This window comes from Nymphaea colorata, chromosome 10 (genome assembly GCF_008831285.2).
Source record: "Nymphaea colorata isolate Beijing-Zhang1983 chromosome 10, ASM883128v2, whole genome shotgun sequence".
Classification (NCBI taxonomy): domain Eukaryota; kingdom Viridiplantae; phylum Streptophyta; class Magnoliopsida; order Nymphaeales; family Nymphaeaceae; genus Nymphaea; species Nymphaea colorata.
In genome coordinates this window covers 16,538,352-16,562,837 of record NC_045147.1, presented here as the reverse complement: position 1 = coordinate 16,562,837, position 24,486 = coordinate 16,538,352, and the positions used below count along the sequence as shown (strand labels likewise).

Sequence of the window (24,486 nt, the reverse complement as noted above, 5' to 3'; positions counted from 1 at the left end):
AAAAAATAAACTTTTTATGTTACATGCCACATAAAAACACTGTATATAAGATGCTTGATATACGATGTGATGCAAAACACACAAATACACATATCAAATAGATGTATGAGTCTCAGACTAAATTTATAGCTCAACAAGTCATACTAAAACTTGACTGACTCAGCAGAGCGGAGCATGAAATTTCTGCAGCCTTTTTCTATTTTCTGCAAGAAAGGATATCTGGAGAAAAAATAGGTAGCTACAATAATTCTCCTGAAACAATAAAAATGAAGCAATAAAATGGAAGGTTTCTGGACATAAAGTAAATTTGGACCCAAATATGGGAACCCTCAATAATTGTCCATCTCAAAAATCCAGTTTGCTTCTGCCCATGCCTCACATATAATGCCCATAATAGAAATTGCAGTTACACCATTTCTGAAGCCACTGCTTAATAATAGTCACAAATATTTCTATTTGAGAATCATAGATCTCCAGCTAAATTTGGTTGTTCACAAGTCATACATGAGATCTCCACTAGTAATTACAACATGATGACAGTCACTTGAGTAATAATAAATGATTCTCACATTCGTACTCTAACCTAATATCCTGGAGAAGTGGAATTATGGAAGCAGAAAAAATGATAAAGTGAAATCAGAGAATGAAATACGAATATTATGCCACTAAGCATACCTGCGTTTGTCATCCTAAAGCTTCCAGAACAGCATTTGTCGAGTTCTGTTTCCCTGCAAACAAAACACATATCGAAATAAGCCAAAAAAGGATAAATTATTGTCACATCTTCCACGACAGCTTGCTCAGAAAATAAGCATAACGAACTGAGAGGCAACAAAAGATAATTTGTGCATCTAAATAATCATAGCGAGTTCAACACATGTGACATGACATATTTGTATACTTGATCTATTTGGATGCTGATCTGTTTTTGCAACTAATAAAAACTGCAATTCTTTTGCACCTGAAAATGCATTTAAATTTGTTTCTTCTCCCAGCCAAAAGTTACATCTTTCTGCAATACCATAACATTAGCAGGAGGGTAACCAACGAGGACCCAAATATGGAAAGATGCTTTCATTTACTAAAACAAATCCATTTTTCCATAGTTCCTCCTCTATGAACGGATTCATCTGCAGCTGGGAAAGGCTGAAGAAATAATAGCAGGTCATTTTCGGCAGGATTAGGACTGTGGTGAATGTTTGAATCTGATATTTCAAAATCTCAAAAACAACCGAATGGAATTGATCAGCATAGCTAAAAACATTATAAATTTATATAAAAATGACATTTTTTCAGATGTGTAACCAGGATTCTATAAAAGTTCAAAAATTAGTATTCAAAATCTTTTAGCTAATAAAACCCATCTTATATGTCCAAAAGAAAAGGATTTTTATGTTGATTTTTAATAGTTTAAGGCATGAGAAACATATCTACAACAGTTAGTTCTCAAAAGAATAGGCAAGACCATTTACTGAACAGACCCAAAAGAATATGTAAAAATATGTGACTAAAACTTTCCATCTTGTCCCATTGTTATTAGGTTCCAAGTTAGGCTCCAGTAAGAAACATGATGCATGACGTTTTTTAAGGAATCTAAAGATTCTAAACATATGGATGCAGTTTAACTTTTAAATACTTATTTACTGTAGAATACATTTTAGTTTGAATTAGTTTGTTGAAAAGATTTGAATCAATCTTTTATGCAATCCAGGCTGTTGATCTTTTCTGTTAAAAAACTGTAAAAGTAACTAATTTAGTACATGGTTTTAACTAATTAAGACACGATTAACACATCTACAACCTGAGATTGGAATAAGAACATCATTTTCTCATGCTCTTTGCTGGGGCCTGACCAACAGGAGTCAAGTTCAATGCAATTCCTTATGTCATGCACCACACTCGCACACACACACATATAGTTTCCTAGGTGGCTGCACGGTAAGAATTTAACTTTTCTTACGTGAGCATACATAGTTTTTTGTGTTAAGAACATGCATAGAAATTAACTGAATTGCATTATCATGTTATTGCAGCATGTAAGTAAACTGTTTATGGTGGTATTAGAAATGTAAGTTCTTCTATAAGCACATAATTTATTAAAGATGTTATTCATACTTACGATTTCTTAGTAGAGAGAAATGTAACTGTCTTTTTATTGATATTGACAGGAAGCATTTGGAAAAAGGAAAATTTGGAAGCTTGTGAAAAATATGCTCTTTCGTAAATCTAATTTCAGAATGATTATTAGAATATGATGGCAATCTAATTAAGATATTGATTGAAGGGCTAAGGATTTTATTTGATGATACTTATGATTCCCCAAGTAAGAAGTACTTTTGATTGTGGAATCTTTTAAACTAAGTGAAATTGAAAAAATAGAAATAATTATATATTATAATTTTCAGATTAATACTCTACTTAAATGTCGCCTCATCTGTGTTATTGTTGTTAAACTGCATACGGGTGTTTACTGTTTCTGTCCTAACCATGTTTAACAAGGAAACTCAAATTTCCATTTCACTGTGTTTTTTAATGGTAGTAACTGAACGACTAGATCCATGAAGAGCAAAGAGAAATGTTCAGGGGGTTGTTGAAACTTGTACTTATTTGCGGAAATTAAGAGGAAAATAATCAACATAGATATGAATTTGACTAACATAGGAAAAATGAGCTAGAAATTTGAGATGTAATCATCAAGGTAGTATGAGGTAAGATAGACAAATGATCTAGTGCCTTCACTTCCATCAGTCACCGTGCATTAACAAGACAAGTTCGAGAAACCTTTTTGGTACAAACCTCAAGTTTTTGCCACTTTTGCAAGATGTTCATAAGCAGGCCGTCCCCAACAATCAGCCTAAACTTTTTAACTACATCCTCTCTGGTCAGCCTTTTCTCCTGGCAGAAACCAACATATAACATATGACCAATGTTCAAAATACAACATGAAAGTCAATTAAACTTTCAAAATTTTCAAACCTCGAACTCTCCAACGTAATAATCAAGTTGCTTCTTGGCATCTGCATATACATACTTCTTAGTTGCAGCAATCAGTAGCACAAATGGTAGTCTAATGGAACTTGGATTCAACGCCATCTCCAGGAGATTTGTCTGTATATTTTGCTGGCCACTCTGAGAACGTTGGAGAGCTATTGTCCATATGTGGCCTAAAGATAAGCAAAAGAAACTTGTCTTATCTACTATGAACGTGGTACAGTCATAAAACACGGATGCCTTTATCTACAAAATACATCAGGTATCTTTTCATGGTAAGCCACCAAATGACACAACCATAAATCATGGTCCATTAATTGGGAAGTGATTGGATCCCATTCAGTACATGGACAAACTTTAATACCGGGATGTTAAAGAAACAATGGTTTTTACTGATTGAGGTTCAGAATGTCCGCTCTTACCAAATTAGAACGTATGACGATTTGCTTTGTACGTCAGGGGGTTGGGAATCTGTAACTGTCGCTGACCCAATCTTGCTATGCCTTCCCTTCAGTTCAGTGCGAGTCTCTGAATATTTTAGAAAGACTAAGGTAATGCAGAAAAAGGAGATCAGCATCTGAATGATCATGAAGCTGAAAAACTTAATAAAATGCATACAAACATTCAACCATATTGGTGAGACCAGATTACCTTGGGCAACAGGGGGTATCTTAAAGCTCAAAACATAGTCCGGAAGTATGTGTATGTTCATGTCAGTGCCCCAAACGACATAGTGCTTGGGATTACTAAGATCATCCACACCACTGTCAAATCTTTCACTGCTAGGATGGAATTGCTCGGAGCCAAAAGGGGTCTTTTCCATATTTCCCATTATCACACGACATAAGACCATGTGTGGCATGCCAATTTCGTCAACGTCCGAATAACTAGAGCTGTAAGCAAGCATTTGAAATAGAAAATAGACATCTTTCAGCACATAAGCAATTCACGAAGACTTCTTGTCAAAGAGTTATCAGAATGCAACAACCAGGAACGTAGAAACACGACTGTAGCATTGTTAAAAGGAAAAAATAGAAACCTGATATGAGAGCATTCATACGGCGAAAGATATACCCTGCTCCCATAAGCCACTCCATTCGCTGGCTTACGAATTCTTCCGAAGCCATGAAGCATAACCTCGAGAATACCTTCTATCCCAGAACCATACCATGCATATCGAACGTTTGCATCTCCACGGTAACCTTTCACAAACTGAATTGAGTCCTCAAATAACTTTACCCGTTTCTGCGCTAATATACAAGTGGGAGAATACCGATAGATCCCCACTATATCAGCAGCTGTAACGAGCGTTCCCATTCCGATAAGAAATATGTTACGGACACGAATATAATCACTTGAACCTCTATCTAATGCCTGTACCGTATCACGCAGGGCCCCCGACCCGGGATATAATGGAGCCCCATCCCTCAAACTGGACGGCTGTCATCCACAAGCTCCATCCTTGGGCGGCAACTCACCGCCTTCACCAATTAGTTCTTTCATTTCTCCATTGCATTTTGAACTGGGACCAAGAACCCGATCAAAGCCACCATTCTTGCCTCCCTGCTGAATGGTTACAACCCTTGTATATGAAACTCGGACGTGATTCTCATCCGCTGTCTTTGAACGATCTGTTCCGTTGACAGCACTTTTAAATTCCGCCTCAAGTGTTGGTCTATCTGCGACCTTCATGTTTTCGCCGTTCCCTCTGTTCTCGTTCTCACTGTTAGCAATTATGGAAAGGAGATCATCACAGATAGAGAAGATCAGTTACATAACAGCCAACGTCCTAATCTTTTGGTTAGCAATAAAGATGGCAACGATGTTGTTGCAACTATCACAGCGATAAGGGAAGATTCTGAAAACAAGGAAACCAAATCTTGGCAGGACAAGGAAGAAATCTTTTGTAACAAAGGCAGTAGAAAACTGCCTTATAGCGTAGATCCTTAACGCTATATATACCCTTCACGCCATCTGTACTAATTAATAAAAGAAAAGGAACTCTCTTGGCGTGTTTTCTCACCGTGGACGTAGGCTTTCTTAAGCTGAACCACGTTATATTTTGTGTTTGCTCTGCTCCTACTCTGTTTTTCTATATGGTATCAGAGCCAACGATGGCATCTATTTCATCTTCCTCCACGCTGGTACAGATTTCTTATCCTTATCCTTATTCTATCAACGTCTCCAACTTTGTTTCTCTTAAGCTGCGACCAGAGAACTTTCTTTTATGGAAGACACAGATTCTCGCTCTTATTGAAAGCCAAGATCTTCAAGGCTTTCTCACTGGAGACGTTGTTGCTCCTGCTGAATTCGTCATTGATGCAGCTGATCCTTTAGGCCAGAAAAGGACTGTTAATCCCCAGTTCACAGCTTGGAAGAAATCAGATCGCCTCGTCAAGGGATGGATAATCAGTACCTTGACTGAAAGTGCTCTTGGTCGAGTTGTTGGTCAAGAGACATCAAGGGACATTTGGAGCTCTCTTATGGATGCCTACTCTCGCAAGTCGAGAGAGAGAGAGTTTCACCTAACTCATTTGCTTACGTCTCTCAAAAAGGGTGATGATTCTGTTGATGAATACATCAACAAATCCAAAGCAATCTGTGATGATCTTGCTGCCATTGGGAAACCTGTTGATGATGGGGCGCGAGTTTATTGGCTGCTCCAAGGACTTGGTGATGGATATGAAGCCTTTGTCGCTGCCATGATTCGACCTCCTGCTCCATCCTATGAAGAAGTTGTTCCACTCCTTCAAAGTTTTGACACTCGCCTCAAAAGTCCCACGCCTCCTCTTATGGCTATGGTGAATCAACGTCAACCTAACCATAGTCATGGTCGCGGGCGCGGTCGCGGTCGCAACTACAATCATAATAGAGGACGCAATTACAATCAGTTTCAAATCAACGATTCCCACTTTCCCAAATCTGATGATAAGAAAAACAAAAGTGCTGTTGTTTGTCAAATATGCGGAAAAAAATATCATTCCGCTATTAAGTGCTTTGAACGTTTCAATCATGGTTATCAAGCAGAAGATGCTCAACAAGCCATGACTGCTCTATCTCTTGATGATGGAAACAACGCTGAATGGTTAGCTGACTCGAGAGCCTCCAGCCACATGACTGGCGATGCGGGTAAGATTTCTAACAAATCTATTTATCATGGTTCTGATCGTGTGATTATTGGAAATGGTAAATCTCTGCCCATAACTCATACTGGTCAAGGAAATTTGGTCGTTCATGGTTCTTATATTCCTCTCTCTAAAGTGTTATACGTTCCTCAATTGAAGAAAAATTTGTTGTCCGTAAGTCAAATAACTACAGATTTACCTTATACCTTTGAGTTTTCCTCTTCATCTTGCTGCTTAAAGGACAGGAGAACGGGCAAGACAGTGGCGCAAGGCAGTAAGAAAGATGGAGTTTACGTCATTGGAGATTCTAATGGCACCGTTAAAGATTCTAGTCATTTCCATGAAGCTTTCTTTTCATCCAGATTTAGGCGTGTTTCTGCTGATTTTTGGCACTCCAGGCTTGGTCATCCGCATTTTGGCGTCATCAAGTACCTTCATCAAAATAATTTAATTGACGTGCATGTAAACTTCCGTTTCTTGAAAGAGATAATAGTGCTATGGAAGTTTTTGGAAAAATTCATTCTGACTTATGGGGACCGGCACCTATTGCGTCGCATCTTGGGTATCGCTATTATGTTATTTTCATTGACGAGTGGTCACGATTTACATGGTTGTATCCATTAAAATGCAAGTCTGAATTTTTTGATTGTTTTGATCACTTTCGTACATTTGTCGAAACTCAGTTCAATACAAGAATAAAAATTTTTCAATCAGACATGGGAGGAGAATACACTAGTTCAAAATTTACTCAACTTTTGGGCAGTCTTGGCATCAAACAACAATTTTCCTGTGCTCATACGAAACAGCAAAACGGCATGGCCGAAAGAAAACATCGAAATATTACTGAGTTAGGCTTGACTATGCTTTTTCATTCTGGAGTTCCTAAACGTTTTTGGTTCGAAGCATTCAGCAGTGCAGTTTTTCTCATAAATCGTCTGCCTTCATCCTCCTTGAATATGGATTCGCCATACCTGAAATTTTTTGGTCGGCAACCTAAATATGATTTCCTGCGCATTTTTGGTTGTCGTTGCTTTCCATACTTAAGGGATTATGCAAAGGATAAACTTGAGCCCAGATCCCTTCCGTGTATCTTTCTTGGCTATAGTATACATCATAAAGGATACCGCTGCATGTATCCAGGAACAGGGAAGATTTTTGTTTCTCGTCATGTTTGCTTTGATGAACAGTATTTTCCATATAAGAATCCTGCAAAATTATATGATGGACATGGACTAACTCCGGATTTAATTTCTTTTGATGAATGGACTGAGTTGCATGATTCACACAGTCAAAAATCAGTGGCACATTCCCCATCCACCGTAGTTGATGATCAGCCTACTATTTATGAACAAAATGCTGGCCACTCTCAAGACATTCTCATACAGTCTTGTGCTGGAACGCCTCTTGACACTGTCCAAGAACAGCCAGCAGTCAATCATATAAGTTCAGATAGGTCTACTCATATGGATCAACATGAGGACGTCAATAATGTGCCACTGGAGACAGACCACCTTGCATGCCCTGAAGCAAATGTTCCAACTCAGACTTCTATGGATTCTATCGCTAGTCCTGTGAGAACCATGACCACCAGATCTATGGTGGGGACATATAAACCTAATCCAAGGTATGCTAATCTTCATATCTTATATGAGAACATTCCCAAAGAACCCACTAATGTCAATCAAGCTTTGCATCACGCTGGATGGAAGAAAGCTATGGACGATGAGATGAAGGCTCTCATTGAAAATAGAACTTGGGTTTTAGTTCCTTATGACCACACGATGAACTTGGTTGGATCCAAATGGGTGTTTAAAACCAAGTTAAAATCCGACGGGACCCTAGACAAACTGAAGGCCAGACTTGTTGCTCGGGGATTCTCTCAAAAAGAGGGTATAGATTTTCATGAGACTTTTTCTCCGGTTGTGCGACAAACCACGGTTCGAATGGTTATCACTGTTGCTCTTGTTAAAGGATGGGCTCTTAGACAGCTGGATATTAAAAATGCTTTCTTGCATGGGATGATTCGTGAAGACGTGTACATGCGGCAACCCCCTGGATACATAGATGAATCCAAACCTGATCATGTCTGCAAATTACAGCGAGCCTTATATGGTTTGAAGCAGGCGTCACGAGCATGGTATGCCAGGTTAAGTACTTTTCTCCTTGATTATGGGTTTTCTATCAGTTTTGCCGATCCCTCCATGTTCACCTTGCATCAAGGACCTGTTACTCTCATACTTTTAATATATGTTGATGATATGATTCTAACGGGAAGCTGCTCTTTAGCCTTGCAAAAATTCGTTGATACTTTCTGCAGTGAGTTTCCTGTTAAGGATCTTGGTCGCCTAACTTATTTTTTAGGCGTTGAAGTTGCTTGGACAAATCAGGGCCTCATACTTTGTCAAACAAAGTATGCAAAGGATATTTTGGAAAAGGCTAAGATGGAAGACTCTAAGCCTTGTAATACTCCTATGAGTACAAAAATACATAAACTACAAGCAGAAGATAAGACTTTTGATGATGTTACCTTCTACAGGCAAGTTGTTGGTTCACTTCAGTATCTTTGTCTTACTCGTCCGGACATCTCGTTTGCCGTCAATTACATCAGCCAATTTATGCATGCCCCGTTACACTCTCACTTTCAAATGGTTAAACGTATTTTGCGTTATGTGAAAGGAACTCTACATTTTGGGCTTCAAATTTTGAAGCAAAGTACCTTGGATATATATGCCTTTTCAGATTCAGATTGGGCAGGTTGCTCCCATACCAGACGCTCAACCACCGGTTTCTGTATATACCTTGGTGCTAATTGCATTACTTGGAGTGCCAAGAAACAAAATACTGTTTCTCGATCCAGTGCTGAGGCTGAGTACCGAGCTATGGCGTCGACAGCAGCAGAGCTTACATGGGTTCAGTTCCTAATGAAAGACATAGGGATTCGAATAGATAAGGTTCTCTTGCTATATTGTGATAATAAAAGTTCCCTCTTTATGGCAGCAAACCCTGTAGCTCATGGAAGAAGCAAGCACATTCAAATTGATTTTCACTATGTTCGAGAACGTGTTGCTCAAAAACAGCTTGCAACAAAATTTATCTGTTCCAAAAATCAGATTGCGGACGTCTTTACCAAAAGTCTAGCCAAGCAAGTCTTCAACAACTTACGAAACAAACTCGGCCTTGTTCCACGGCCTAGTTTGAAGGGGAGTGTTAGCAATTATGGAAAGGAGATCATCACAGATAGAGAAGATCAGTTACATAACAGCCAACGTCCTAATCTTTTGGTTAGCAATAAAGATGGCAACGATGTTGTTGCAACTATCACAGCGATAAGGGAAAATTCTGAAAACAAGGAAACCAAATCTTGGCAGGACAAGGAAGAAATCTTTTGTAACAAAGGCAGTAGAAAACTGCCTTATAGCGTAGATCCTTAACGCTATATATACCCTTCACGCCATCTGTACTAATTAATAAAAAAAAAGGAACTCTCTTGGCGTGTTTTCTCACCGTGGACGTAGGCTTTCTTAAGCTGAACCACGTTATATTTTGTGTTTGCTCTGCTCCTACTCTGTTTTTCTATACTCACTACAATCAAAGGTAAACATTGGAAAGAAGCATCGTTCCGATTCGTCAATCCATGCAATGGATTGCGCCAACCCGCTTCTCAAATCAAGCAGGATCATGCCAGAAAAATCGACGAGGCAGGGACGCCCATCCAGCACCACCACCAAAGCGGATGTCTTACTGAAGAAGGCATTTGCAAGGGGACCGGTGACATGAGCAGGGAAATCGCGCCACTCCCCTTGCGAGAAGAACATGATCCGCCTGGGCAGCCCGCTCTTGTGGAAGTTCATATAGTTGTTTGTCAGGAACTTGCCAGAGCGACAAATGCACCAGCGGCCATGGCACACCACCGATGCCACCGGCGACGACCATTGCCTTTTCAAACCAGAATGGCTTCTCCGCAACCGCGTCAGGTACAAGGCGCACTTCTCCGCCCGCTTGCGCTTCAACTCCGCACTTCCACTGCCGCCGTGACTGACCTCTCCTTTCACCATCCTACCCGTGCTCTCAACTGCACAATGGGCTCGATTCATCAGAAACCAAAACTCTAGGAATCGACTAGAGAGAGAAAAAATATCACCTACTAAGCTATGCGCATACACAGCCACCGGGTCGATAACACTCCGCAGTAACCTGCCAACGCAAAAGCCGATCAAAATACGTAAAACCTTCATACCAGGCCCACCGGAACTCCAAATTTTCCTGCAGCAAGGACAGCAAAACGGAAAAACAAGACGCAAGACTCGTATTTCTCGGTTATTTCAGAATGTACCTCCAAAGGTGATCAAGATACCAATGGATGGAGCAATCCTGCAGAGACAGAAATCTCTACCGTATAAAAACTAAATTGGAGTGCAAAATAGGAAATTCAAATGAACAGATGGAAAAAATAAAGATCAGAAGTTACAGATGCACGAACCATAAATTTTCTACCAATTAAAAAGAAGATTGAAAAAGCGCGGGTAAAGGAGCTCCCTCTACCCGTGATGGAACCCTCATTTTTGTCAGGTTTTTTATTTTTTTAATGGTGGAGAGAAGTAACGGTCTCGCCCACCTTGTAGTCTACAAGAAGAAGCCCATAACCACCTTATCGGAAGCTGATGGAGCGGGTCGGGTCGGTTACCGGTTTGAGTAGAGCCGCTTATCACAAAAACAAGGGAAGATCCAATTAAGAACCACTGATTAAAAAATATTATTTATATTATTTAAGGGGCCTTGACTTAGGGTCTTGCTTTAGTTTTTCGTGGTCGATCTCTTCTTTTCTTTTCTTTTTCTACTCTTTTCGTAATAATTATATGTTATATCAAACCTGAATCTGAATCCAATACCAACAAGCGGTAATGGAATCCAATTCTGGATCATCTAATCTTGATAAAACCCAGGAGGTGCGGCTCTTGAGGTCCAGTTAGAAGTGCAAGTCGATGAAACTGGAAACTGTAATCCAAAACTGATTCATATTTTCCACTTTTGGATCATAAAGCAGAATCTGAATGCATTTTAGGAAGGCCAAAGATTTACTTAGAGCGGATTTAATTTGCGCACCTTCTATTCTACACAAGCATATAAATCTCGAATCGGGACGAAATCTGATAGAACTGCAATCTTTACATGCAATTTGCAGTCATGTCGATCATTTTTATTTTTATTAATAATATATATTTATATTTTATATTCAAATTTTATTTTATATTTAAAAATTATTTTTTTTTATTGTAACTGGCTAGGATCGGGTCTGAATTTGGGTTTCAAACATGGAGCTAAGGATCAAGCTCGGGATTTGGACATCGGGCCGGTCTGGCTCGATTCTCAGGCCTAAGCACACCATGGAAAGCAATGAAGGTTGAAATGGTCCATGGATTAGGATTTGTAGGTCCAAAATTTCATGCCCATATACTTCTGGGGAGCGAAGCCCACAACTTCAATAGTCTATTCAGTGCTGCACCATTGATTTCAACTAAAGTTTTAGGTCTCGTTTTCCTTCTTGGACTGAATTGCAAAGATGCTCCAATTCCTTTCTATGGACTGAAATTATTAATAGAGCCAACTGAAGACATGCGGTTTCTTGTAATTTACTTGGTCGCAGTAAAGAAAGAAAGACACCATACCTCAACTGCGACTGCTTCTGCTGCTTATAACTCAGGACAGGATCTTGAACATGTAATGTTGATATCAGGTGCAGCCAGCTACCACTGTATTGATTCAACTCAATCTACCCAGAAAAACAAAAAGAACCTTCCAAACTCACCATCTTCTTCTCACTTTCCTAGTTAGTTCAGTGCAGCAGGATCATCATTTTGCTAGAGATGATTTGAACAGCTATGAACAAGATGGAATTTTCTACAACCTATCTTTAACTTGAGAATGACTTTTTAGATCCCGGCTGTGTGGAAGTATAAATAAAAATGTTTAGATCTAATCACTATAGCAAGTGCACCTTATCTATGACTTGGGAATTACCTTAGTTTCACTAATGAGTTTAAGCATTCCTAAGGGGGTTGGAGTAACGAATAGGGTGGGGGGTGGTAGTTTCTGTTCGACCTGTCGAGATGTCAACTTCATATGCTGTAAAAAAGAGACACCAATATGCAAATTGAAGTATAGTGGGGGTGTCACCCTGACACACTGAAAGCAAACCTGTTATCCTGAAGGAATATGGGGAAAGGGTGGAGGCTCGGTTCTCTTGTTGGGTTGTATGATGAAATACTTCGTTTCACCCAACTAATGAGTTTAAGCAAAATTGAACACTCTCCTCGGCTGCAAGCACACCTGGCCTCTTATGGCCTTCCACTAACATTAATTTCAAAAGTAAAAAGCAAGAGGTTTATTAGGGCATACCTACATCTTGGTTTGATCTCTGGGGATGCCTCAAAGTATGAGGTGATCACCCAAAAGCATGCTCGCGTTCTTGCAAACACATATTTCTAAAAGTATATGTTTGAAGAATGCCATGTTCTTGTTCTAGTAAGTATGTTATTATTATACCCAGCATTTGGTTATTGGATCTAAGAACGATATTCTTGAATTTCCTCTAACAATAAGATGGTGTTCTTGAAGCACATATTCTAAGTCCACAATATTGTTCTAGCTAAACCCCAACTAAAACTAATTGAGCAAATTAGGTGGATCTGCTGAATTACAAATTGGACAATACTTTGATCTCTGTTGTTTGATCTTTCAAGTTCTGTCCATAGGTTGGCTGGTTTGGCTGGCGTAAGGTTGGGAGCTTAGTTGCCTTCACGATTTTCCGAGGATGAGAGTTGACTCGACTTTTTCTAAGTAAACTGTTGTTCTTTACATAGATGATCGGCTAAAATGCTAACTAGCGTTGCTTATCTCATGATCAATGTTCAAAATCAATTGCACCCACAAGGCGGTTCTTAGGTTTTCCTCGATCTAATTCCACCAACACAGCGGCCAACAAAATTTCCTCCAATTTTCTGGGTTTATTTCTACAGAAGAACAGTGGAGAATTCGACCAATTTTCACAAACTACTAGTGCCTCATTTATCTAAGGTGGATAAAAGTACGACTACCAGCTTCACCTGCCACAGGCATTGCAGATTGCTCAGGATGATCAGGAAGGAGACTCAGAAGAAGAATCCCCTCGACAACTACTATAAACCATCTAAACGGATCATCTTTCATCCAGAAGTGATCCCTTGAACTTTTACCCAAGCAAGAAGGGTGTGCAAGCTTTTGCCCTGCAACAGACGGCAATGGAGTTTGAATCTCTCAAAGCAGCCACCTGCAGGGGCTAGGGTCTTCTTCTGAGCTTCCTTTGGTATAAATTCTGCAATCTACATAAAGAGATGTTACGAGTACATAAACCCTTTGTGACTGACGTGAATGCTTGGGGCCGACCATTTAGAAGAATGCTCAGGTGCGAATGCCGGGAAAAAAAACAACCAACCTGAGCGATTTTTACCTTGTCATAACTACACCCGCCGTGGCAGGGGAAGGGGCAGACCCCACCAAATTATGTCATGGCGGGCAGGAAGATGCCTGAGTCCCTGACCATGGAGATGTCATTTTCCTTTGCCCCTATGAGATCTCATTATTTTCCCCATCCTCGTTTCTTTCTATTCCATAAATCCTCTACACTCGTTGGCACATCCGGGCATTTCTTGCAATCAATTTAGCTTTATATGTCCCTTTTCATACCTGATCTCTACTTTGGCAGCTATAAATTTTGTTTTAATGGTGGCCTTTATCATCAAGAATTCGTGAGAACAGTAGCATACCCATCATGACTGTCAGCCTCCTATGGAAAGGGACCAGGGTTTGATCAGGTGGGTGCACCTTCCTACCGTCCCAACCTTCCTAGCACCATATAAAAACATACTTGACCTTGCAACATAGAAGACTTTCTAACTCAATATAGATACAGATTTGAACATGCAAAAGGGGTTCTCTGTTCTCTATCCGTCTGGTGATGGTACTAAGTTAATCTTGCTCTTCGGCAATTATTGCATGACCTTTGGTAAAAAGTTCGATTCAATTTCCGTGAATATTTTTATCTATCTCTCTCATATGTTTCTCTCATCTTCTCTTCCGGTTGAATAGTTGATATTTTTGCAGATTGATCGGTAGTCATTCTTGCCAGTTCTTCAAGATGTACATGCTTTCCGGTTTATCTACATTGTATTAGACATCTAAATTTGGTATTTATGTTTTCTGAAATTTATTTTTAAGAACAAGACTTGTCGACCTGATTTCATCTGTTATTGGGCACCTGTTTATAAGTTTTTATATGTTAAACTCTTTTGTCTCTCAATTTTGTAAACTTATGAATTGAGAGTCAACTGTCAAGATTTTCTTTCTTTTGTCCAAACATAGAACTAACAAGCCAAAGAAAAACTTTGAACCTTTGGCTTTTGAATTTTCATAAAATCTTATTTTACTTTAAGGAAATATGTTCTTTTATCTTTATTTTTAGGTTTTCTAAGTTGGAGACTATATCTCTATAATTAGTTTTAATTCATAGAAAGATATATATAAGTAGTTTTTCATATAATTTAGTTTTTTTAATCATTTTTACTTCTCTTTTTATATACTTTTTAATGATATTATATATTTTAAAATTTTGAACATCAGCATCACATCACTATATTGCGCATCCTCGTCGCCTCATAGGTTCAATGCATCGATTCGCATCAACCCACTTAACAACTTTGGGTGGGTGGCTTTAAGTAACAGGATGTGCAGTGCAACCAGGACCACCATGTGGGTGTTGGCAGTGGTGACATTCTTAATCACGTCACTCATGGAGCTAGCTGAATCCTTCTGGCCTGCAGTTGATAGTAGGTGCATAGCCTGGGTGGGATATGAACATGGGGAGTCTAGATCGTTTAGCCGCACTAACAATCATGATCCGTGAAAAGCAGACTTAATTAGCTTGCCCTCTGCAGTCTCCATCTCTCTGCTTCTCATACTGCACATACAAAGGTGCTCTCACCATGTTCAGGATTTCTCTCCTTTAATTTCTTCCTGCCATGTCCTGTTGTTCCACTTTTCACCAACCTTTCACCAACAACAATGTGTACACATCTCCCCTTCACAAGGATGTACCTGTGTCGATAGATAGAGGGAGAGAGAGAGAGAGAGAATGGTGCCTCGAGCCCCTCGTCCAAAATCAACGTCCTTGTGATTTTTGTATTTTCCACCGATGTTTACACCCTCCAACCTTTTTTTCTCAATCCTGCCAAAGATGTCTGAGCATGTTCTCTCTCTCTCTAGATTGCAACGAAGATTACCATGTTCATGCACGCTGTTCTTGGTGCATAATAGCAGAGAGCGCCTTTGTCTGTTTCTGCCTCTTTTACCATGCGCAGATACACTACGGAAGATAAAAACTGCGGGAGATTTTACCATGAGAGCAAGCCCAACAAAGGACTAACTTTAACCTGACAAACAGGCTCTAGGATATGTCACGAGAAAGGGAGAAACGAGGGGCAAGTCTTAATCAAACTTAGGTTTGAGATGTGAAAAATGCTAGAGAAAGGCACCATCGTTCTGCTAGATTTAGGTCTTTTGATATCTGGCCTGCAGCCCCATGCAATGAAAGTTGCAGAGCTTCTTGTCGTTTACTTGAATGTTTGGGATAAAGAGATACTGAGCAGATAAGCCAGAGCAGATGCCCAATAATGATCGCCGATTCGCCGGGACATTCTGAGTACCAAAAGTATAAATCTGAAGCACTATATGAACTTTAAAATTATCGTATTATTTGGCCCTACACAGGCTTATGGTAGTGTCTGCAGGCAAAAAAACTAAAAGTTCCCGGGTGAACAAGAGGAATATGATGCTATCAGAGGTGCAAAATGGTGTAAGAAGGCCTATGGAACAATTGTGGTCTCCGTACTTTATGCTATATTATGAAGGCAATAATTCTAGACATCATGAGAGAGAGAGACAGACAGAGGGATTCTAAACCAATGTTGGGCAGTTGAAATTTCAAGCAACGCCAACTGCATGTTCTATTCTTTGCATACAATGATACAATATTTGAAAAAAAAAAAAAAACACCATGGATAATTGCTAGAGATGCAATCGGTTATGGTTGAGGACAGCAAGAATACCTTAGAAGCAGGGTTGGCAATGAACATAGGCCCTTACAGATTCAAACCCATTTGCAACCATAGAGTTGTCCTAAGCCCAATTAGGCAGTCCATATCAATCATAAAAGAGAAAGAAGCTTAGGAAACTCCTCCTACCCTTAACTATGGAGATCAAAACTTGTGAAATTTTCTCACCTGCAGAACAAATTACATTAATCGAGTCCCACACACGACTTCCACGGTTCCACCTTAGTGGATAAGTTCTTCCACAGAAAGATACCCCTGTCTGCAACGGCATTTATGTCAACCACTCCATGCATTGGGGGGCAGATGGGGGCCCTCTGGCCTCTCTCATCCACCACAAAGGGCTCAAAGATCACAGGGCCATGCCCCAAAAGTAACAGGCAGGGTCCACCAAGCATTAACTGCAACAGCATCTGAGAGAAACACCCCCATCAAATGCATGTGAAAACCGTCCTTGAAGGAGCACCTGCACATGGTTCACCCCCCTAACACAGTTGACACCCAGAAAAGGACATTTACAGTCACCAGTCTTCTGCTACGGCTCACGGATGAAATGCAGTTTCCGCAACCCAAGGCACCAACAATAGGCACCCAGCCCCACAACCCTCCCTTCCATAACCCCATGTTCTCTAGGGTGATTTTAGGGGTACCCTAACGAATCCTCAGCAAGCAACCTGCTGAAATTCACATGGACCCTAAACCCAATCTTCAAATACAAAGTGTTGCCATCATCATGAGCCAGGATAACCACTCTTTAACGTTTTCTTTAAGAGATATGCAAATCATTGTCAACATCCTCAAATTGGTGGGCATCCTCAAGTTGCAGGTCCAGTCAACTGTAATTGACATCATTTATTTAGGGCGGATCAAATCAATTCACTGGTTCTCTTCTTGAACATCAACCAATATGGGTTCTTGCTCGGTTCCAAAGCTTATCACGATTCCCAACTTTTCCAATTTCCAAAAAAATTGCTGTTTAACTTATGTGTCATTTTGCAGAAAGGGAGGGACATAGAAGCCTAGTTCTCATACAACAACACGCATATAATGCAAAGAAGGGCAGAAAGTGTGAGTTGCAATATCTGTTAGTTGGTTTCGAGATGGCTGGAACACCCAACTGCCAAACATCCCTCAGCCACAACCACAAGAGTTGCTCCAATGGAGAAGCCGAATTGGTCAAGGCCGTTTGTGTGTGCTGCAGCATGTGTGAGGAGTGCACCAAGGGCTATGTTGGGACAGTGCAGGATCGTTTCTGCGGGGTTTGGGTGTGCGGGCTTTGTGCAGAAGCCATCAAGGAAGAACAGGCAAAGCTTGGAGTCAGTGTCGAAGCAGCGCTCAAAGTGCACATCTCCCTCTGTGCAAGGTTCAATGAAATGGCCAAGATCGATCCTAGAATCCACATCGCCGGCTCCATTCTTCAAATACTCAAGAAGATAGTGGGCTGCCAAACCACCCCTTCTTCACCAACATTCACCATCACTAAGCCCCGTAGTGAAGCTAAGGAGACACTATAAATCAAGCTTTAGGTTTCTTGATCTTTCTAGCTAGGAAAGTTCCAACTGCAGCAAATTTTCTTTCACTGACATTTTGTAAGCATGTTTTGACATTAACCACTTGTAAAGCCTATACCTCTTAAGCAGGAAAATTTGCTCGATGTTTCACCTGTACATCTACGAATATCTTGGAACTGAATGCAGTTTGGTGCATTGCAGAAGAGCACCATGCTGGATCATGGAAAAGGATAAATCAACGTTGCATGTTCTTAGAGCTTGTAAAATGTACTTCAATCGTAACAGGCACTTGGAAGAGATTGAAAGTTACTTAAGGATAGTCATCACCCTCATACCCATACTCCAGATTCTATCTATATCGTAGCTTCATACAAGCATTTTTGTAACTTTTTCACATCTTGCCTCAACTACCATTACGATTTCTCCTATACCAAGCTGGAGGACAGAAATCGTTGATGATTTTATCTGGAATTTTTTCAAACAGTAATACATATTAATAAGTCGTTCTCAGAAAACAACATTGCACATACATACACAACTTGAGAAATCCCAAAGTACAATACCATGTCCGTTTCATTACAAGCAATCATGAGAAAACACTTCAGTATCTGCTTATACGCAGTATATTAATAGGGTTTCAGCAGCCTAGTGTTTTCCTCCAATAGGAATAAGTAGTTCTCAGCAACAACATTACACATACATACACAACTTGAGAAATCCCAAGGTACAACACCATGTCTGGCTCATTACAGGTAAACATGAGAGAACATCGTACTATCTGCATATACACAGTAAAACAATGAGGCTCCAGCTCGCTAGTGTTTCCCTCCAATTAAAGCAAGAAGAAACGCCCGATACTGGCCAGATGTTTCGGAGTGTACGGCATCTGATAGTGGCTTCTTGTATTTACTTTGATATTCAGCCTTGATATATTGCATATCAATTTCCGCCCTTGTAACAACAATTCGAATAAGTTTTGTATCGTTGGTTCCCAAACCTTTCATTGCTTTATAAAGACCCTGAAAAATATGCATCATTATAACAAAAAAGGCCATATCATTCAGTGATACGTCCAAAAGGAGAAACTGCAGAAAGTATCTAACAAGCAACACACTGAGAGAAATCTGTGTTCACTAGATTCAGCCAGCGGCAAAAATTAATGATATAGTGGGAAAATAGTCTAGATCAAGTTTGACCAGATCTTTAGAATTGCATGAAATGATTTGACATTATTTAAAATCTACGGTGTGTACAAGATATTATTATCCAATCAAAGAAGAAATCACAGACTAGGCTTAAGATATTTTCCTTTTAATCTTCAAGCAAGCTTTTGAGACTAATAAAAATAGATGTGGTCCCTGGACATTATGAACTACTTATTTCCAAACATGTAGATCTCTGAACAGTCTTTGTTATACTTTTATAGGTTGCATGTGATCACGTACAATTTCATGCGTATAGAGTATTAGACCATGAATTGCCACAATTGAACAACTTTACAAAAATAATTGACACTTGAATGAATTATTTCCAAAATCCAAACTACAGAAACACTTTGTAGGCAGCAACGTTATCAGCAGTCCACTGACCATAAAAGGAGAAAAGTTTCCGGTTCAAAGGAACGCTAGAAGAAAAATAGACAATGAACTGATAATTACTATTATCCGAAAGACAGTGAAAGGAGAATTTTGAGATTAATAAAATAGATGTGGTCCCTAGACATGATGAACTACTCATTTCCAAACATGAATTTTATATCTCTGAGTATAGTCTTTGTTATACTTTTATAGGTTGCATGTGATCACGTACAATTTCATGTATATAGATTATTAAACCAAGAATTGCCATAAGTGAACAACATTCCAAAACTACTTGACACTTGAATGAGTTGTTTCCAAAATCCAAACTTGCAGAAACACTTTGGAGGCAGCAATGTTATCAGCAGTCTACTGACCATGGAAGGAGAAAACTTTCAGGTTCAAAAGAATGCTAGAAGAAAAATAGACAATGAACTGATAATTACTGTTATCCGAAAGACAGTCAAATGACCAGTCTCCTAAATCACAGGTCTCATCAGCTGATGTTTCCTTATGATAAACACTTCCCCACAGATGAGGCTTCCTCAAACACACATACAGATAAAATTTGTATAGCTTATGAAATTAAAACCCTTTTCCTCTGATATGTATTATGAAAGGAAGAGTTGAACGAAGCTATTTACATGCCATGGACAGTAGAGGAAAATGACAGAAAGCAGAACCACAGATAAACACAAAGATACCGGCAGAAATTAATATAAACACCTTAGCAAAATATCTAGCAGGATTTTCAGCACATGTCAGGATAGTAAGAAGTGCATCTTCAAACTTTCCAGATGTTTCACTCTTTACAACCTGCATTTGACACTTACTAGGTTTCAGTATTTTGTAGTAACAAAAAAATAAATAGTTATATCAACATAATGTGTGCCGTATAAAAGCAAAGATGATGGAAGTTACCTTTTTGAGCTTCTTTCTGTACAAGTGATGATAAGAGGAAGCAACAGCAGCCAAGTGAGCTCTACTTCTTCCACTGAATATTTGAATGAAAGTACTTTCATCAGTCCCTAGCCTCTTTTCCCCTGCCTTATAGAGTGCTTTTGCATCCATCTCTGCCATAGCTAAATCAACTTCTGGACCTTCATAGCGCCCTGTTGATAAGTATGCAAGAAGCAACTGCAGAACACGTCACTGTTACATGTTAACACAGATTAGCTAGATAGTTTATATTAGAAGGCTGTAGAAGGTAACTGAACGATGCTTTATGGTGAACCAAGAGCAACAAGTAACAGTGAAACTTCTTTTTACAGAAAGGAAGAGTGAGCAAAAACCATTGAGAAAAGGAAGAAATCATATACCATAATAATGTTAGGAAAAGGAAGAAAAGATATGCCAGAAGACTGAAACGTTAATTGGTGTGGTCATGTGTTTCAACTATCCTAAATCAAGGAGTGTGTAAATAATGTGAATATCAGAATTTAGTGACAAATAAATAACCACTAGCCAATAAAATATGGCTCAAACTTATATAGTTATATTTGTACAGTATTTGTATGCCATCATAGATCATCATTTAGAATACAAGAATGGGCTGGATGATATAGCACATTAGAGCTATGTGACACGGGTACGTGTAATTTGCCCAGGCACCCGTGTTGGTACGTGGGTACGGCTGCATTTTATAACATTTAAAATTATATTTTTAAACTTAATTTTTTCTCTAATTTTGACTTTTCCCTTCTTTTATATTTCCCTTCCACTAAGATTCTATATTTTCATTCCATTTTTCTTATGATAAACAATGTTTTGTTTGAGACTTTCTTATGAGATTATAAGTGTGAACTATTAACTTTTTATTTTATTTTATTATTTTTGAAAATATAAAAATTTGTCGTACTCATGTACCCACAATTTTCAAAATTGTCGTGTCTGAACCCATACCATCATACCCGAACCCGTACCATACCCACACCCATGTGACATAGCATTACAGTAAGATGAGCAAATAGTTGTTGTTTGAGTGGTGCCATAGTCATTGTTGCGATAACAATGATAACAAACAAAAGAATGGACAATAGCTCAGACCCCGACCAACTTGCTAACTGGAAAACCTTTAAGAAGAAAAAAATAGTTTGCTAGAACTTTTGGCACCTCTCTCTCTCTCTCTCTCGCTCGCTCTCTTTTGGTTGGGTTTGGGGGTTGGGGGGGTGTTGTGGGGCCATGGCCCTTGTAGGCCCCCGTTGACTCTGCCACTGAATCGAAAAAATGTCAAAAAAGGAAAAGCAACTACTTTTGTAGGAAGTAGCAAAAGAGTAACCACAATGAAGATACCAGTACAGCACTACAACTAACAAAACAAGAATAACACTTATTTAGTTACCACAAAAAGAATATAAAGATACATGAAAACATAAATTGATAAAGTGTGATTATAAGCAGGCAATGTCACTCTTTTTCTTATTATCAGAAACCCAAGTTTTTTCATGAGTACATATAATACATGATAAAAGATCACAGAATGGCAGTAAGCAAAAAGAATAAACAACTTGCCACCTTTTTATGATCACCAGAGGCTAGACAGCCGATCTCGTGCTCAAGGTAGGTGCCAAATTTGCCGTGGTAAGCATACTTTAAAAAATGAATCTGAGATGGGGTACGGGAGCAGATTATTTCTGTGGCCACATCAATATCAATGGTATCACCAGTTAATGCTTGCCTAATTATTGTTGCATCACGGCCTGCTGGATCAGGCATCCATAATAAAACCGCTTTCTGAAACATAGAAAAGAATTAGATCTGCGAGGGGAAGTAGCTGTTGAGAGCAGAAAAAAAAACACCATTTTCAGAAATGGCTGCAAACACTAATACTTTTCATGGAGATCAAGTATGGAATGCAAGCAGGAAAGAAAACTAAAACATGATGAACTCTTTCCTTCAAAAAAATGCCCAGTTTCCAAAGCAATGCTTTTCGATTTCACAAGAGTCAAGACCTTCAGATCTCCACTTAGCTCTGAAGAAAGACGTCTCATTAGATCATCCGTATACATTTTGTGGTACTCTTGCTGGATAAGGCCACGTTGGGCTGCATCACGATGGGCTAGAATATTTACTATTGCTGCACTGTCACACCCAAAACCTGAAAGAATGGCCATAGAAAGTGTTACGGAAGAACCAACTTGACGTGACGTGCTTGCATGCCTTTCCAAGTATAGTAGCAAGTACCATGACATTTTGAAAACATTACAACTTTGTAGTACTGTTTCCAGAAATCAATATATTCCTAAATTTATTTTTTAAGCAAAAAAAAAAAAAAACTGGAAATGTTCCCATTGCTTAGAAGATTCAATTATGAAATTTTCTTACATTTTATATTTTATATTTTTTTCAATATTTTCATATACTTTAAAAGTCCACATATACTGAAGTTAGTCCATGTTTATCTCAAAAAGCTTCTGTTTTCCTCTCAAAATATGATGAGATTTCAAAAAAATGAGATTTGTCATTATGCTTCCGACCCAACCAAAGACAACCAGAATCCCCTCTTCCAGCCACACAAACTGCTACTGATCCATAACTACTTGCAACAACATAAAACATTAAAACCTGCCAGGCCATGATGTTACTGCAATCACACTCATATAGAAATCATGGAAGACAGTAAGACCAACCATACCCAGGCGAGTCCCTGATAAATCTTCAGCAATTGTAATGGCTTCTTTATTTTTCCATGTTTGAGAAGTAATAATCCCATCAATTTGTTTCAATTGTTGGATCATAATACTTATTTTTGTTTCTTTTAAAGATAATGGTACCTAACATGGCTTCAGAAACAAATGAGAAACGTAGATAGATGATGCATATGCATAAGTACATGGGAAGACTTTCTCAAGCACAAAGCTACGTCGTTGAGAAGTAGTTCAGAAAAGCATGCACCTCTGGCGGTATACATTCCTAGATACGGAAGCTGAAGAGACATTTAGCATTCATTCGGAATTGTGCTAACGGCAGTAAAATAGAGAGGCATAAAAATAACGCAGATGAATAATAGCATGTCATTTCTTTAATTACTTCTGAATAACCAGCACGCAATTTTCTGGATGCATTCCCACAACCTGAGTAGTTAAATAAGCAGTAGCACAGCGTCTCTGCACCACATAGGACTAGAATCCCGTCTCAGCTTCCATGTCATTGATCAACCAAACCTCTGTAAGCTCTGGTACCACTACCAGTCGCCACAGAGGGGTGATAGCATAGAATTTCCCTCGCAGAAAGGGTTTCTCAACAACATCACGTTCAAATGGGCAGAAAGTTCCAAGGAAAAGAAAAATTAAAATCAAACCCATAGGGCCATATGCACCTCTCAAATTTTCTCATTAGAAATCGGTCAAATGAGGAAACGATCACCTACATTCAAATTTAGATCGAAATTATAGAGAGGACGCTTGATCAGATCTCAAGAAAAGGTAAATCATTATTATAAACGTTTCTTCAGAGAATCGGCTCTTAATTATCACCAAAAAAATTTCAGATGCATAACTTCCAGTTGGTAAGCTTCAGCTGGTTCAAGCCGTAAAATTCTTAAAATAAACCAAATAAAACAAGAAAATGGAAAGGAAAAAGGAGAAACGAAGACATCGGGAAGCTGGATACGAAGAGCCCGACCAAAGAGAAGCTCGAAAAATAAGACATATCCTTTGTTACCTTTGAAGGCGCGGTAAAGCTCGATGGCATCCTGTTGAGGTGAAGTGGGCGCGGGTGGAACGGTGAGAGTAGCCATCTGTAGCCCCGCAGAAGCACAAGAACAGGAAGAAGAAGCCCCTGTATCTCAAGAAGAAGAAGAAGAAGCTCTCTCTCTCTCTCTCTCTCTCTCTCCAAATTTCAAACGGAAAGCCCTCTGCGTTCAGGGTACGCGAGCGAAGGACTCCTCTGAAGATATCTGGCGCAAGAATCGTACGATTAGTGCGCATTGATACTATGGGAAAAACAAGCCCATTCGTCGGCAACTGCCACGCCGAAGAAGCGCGGAAAATTAAAGATGAGAACACTTCAAACCATTTTTGTCATGCCTCGATCAACCTGACACGCGGCGGAAGAAAAAGCCGGGCTTGATCGCAATCTGACATTTGAGAGAACGGAGAGTACGAACTTTTAAAATAGCTGTTGCTGTTAAATTTCGCGG

At 39.3% G+C, this 24,486-nt stretch overlaps 3 protein-coding genes across 3 annotated transcripts; 1 reads left to right on the top strand and 2 right to left on the bottom strand.

The window, feature by feature from the left end:
* Positions 1-51: 51 nt before the first annotated feature.
* Positions 52-10,311, bottom strand: LOC116262656 (inactive poly [ADP-ribose] polymerase RCD1-like). The gene is made up of 10 exons (XM_050080164.1): positions 10,258-10,311; positions 9,678-10,188; positions 4,528-4,714; positions 4,031-4,431; positions 3,643-3,884; positions 3,414-3,537; positions 3,070-3,164; positions 2,977-3,017; positions 2,797-2,895; positions 52-728 (listed from the first exon to the last, which is right to left on the bottom strand). Exons 2-10 carry the CDS (start codon positions 10,169-10,171, stop codon positions 690-692), a joined length of 1,722 nt encoding a protein of 573 aa, XP_049936121.1. The 5' UTR covers positions 10,172-10,188; positions 10,258-10,311; the 3' UTR covers positions 52-689.
* A 3,760-nt stretch (positions 10,312-14,071) lies between these two features.
* LOC116262655 (uncharacterized) lies at positions 14,072-18,025 on the top strand. The gene is made up of 2 exons (XM_031642139.2): positions 14,072-14,157; positions 17,258-18,025. The coding sequence occupies exons 1-2, from the start codon at positions 14,073-14,075 to the stop codon at positions 17,770-17,772; spliced, it is 600 nt and encodes a 199-aa protein (XP_031497999.2). The 5' UTR covers position 14,072; the 3' UTR covers positions 17,773-18,025.
* Positions 18,026-18,279: 254 nt separating this feature from the next.
* LOC116263268 (annexin D5) lies at positions 18,280-24,273 on the bottom strand. Its single transcript, XM_031642937.2, has 6 exons — positions 24,009-24,273; positions 22,298-22,443; positions 21,861-22,079; positions 20,268-20,483; positions 20,073-20,162; positions 18,280-18,788 (listed from the first exon to the last, which is right to left on the bottom strand). The coding sequence occupies exons 1-6, from the start codon at positions 24,082-24,084 to the stop codon at positions 18,585-18,587; spliced, it is 951 nt and encodes a 316-aa protein (XP_031498797.1). The 5' UTR covers positions 24,085-24,273; the 3' UTR covers positions 18,280-18,584.
* Between the last annotated feature and the right edge of the window lie 213 nt (positions 24,274-24,486).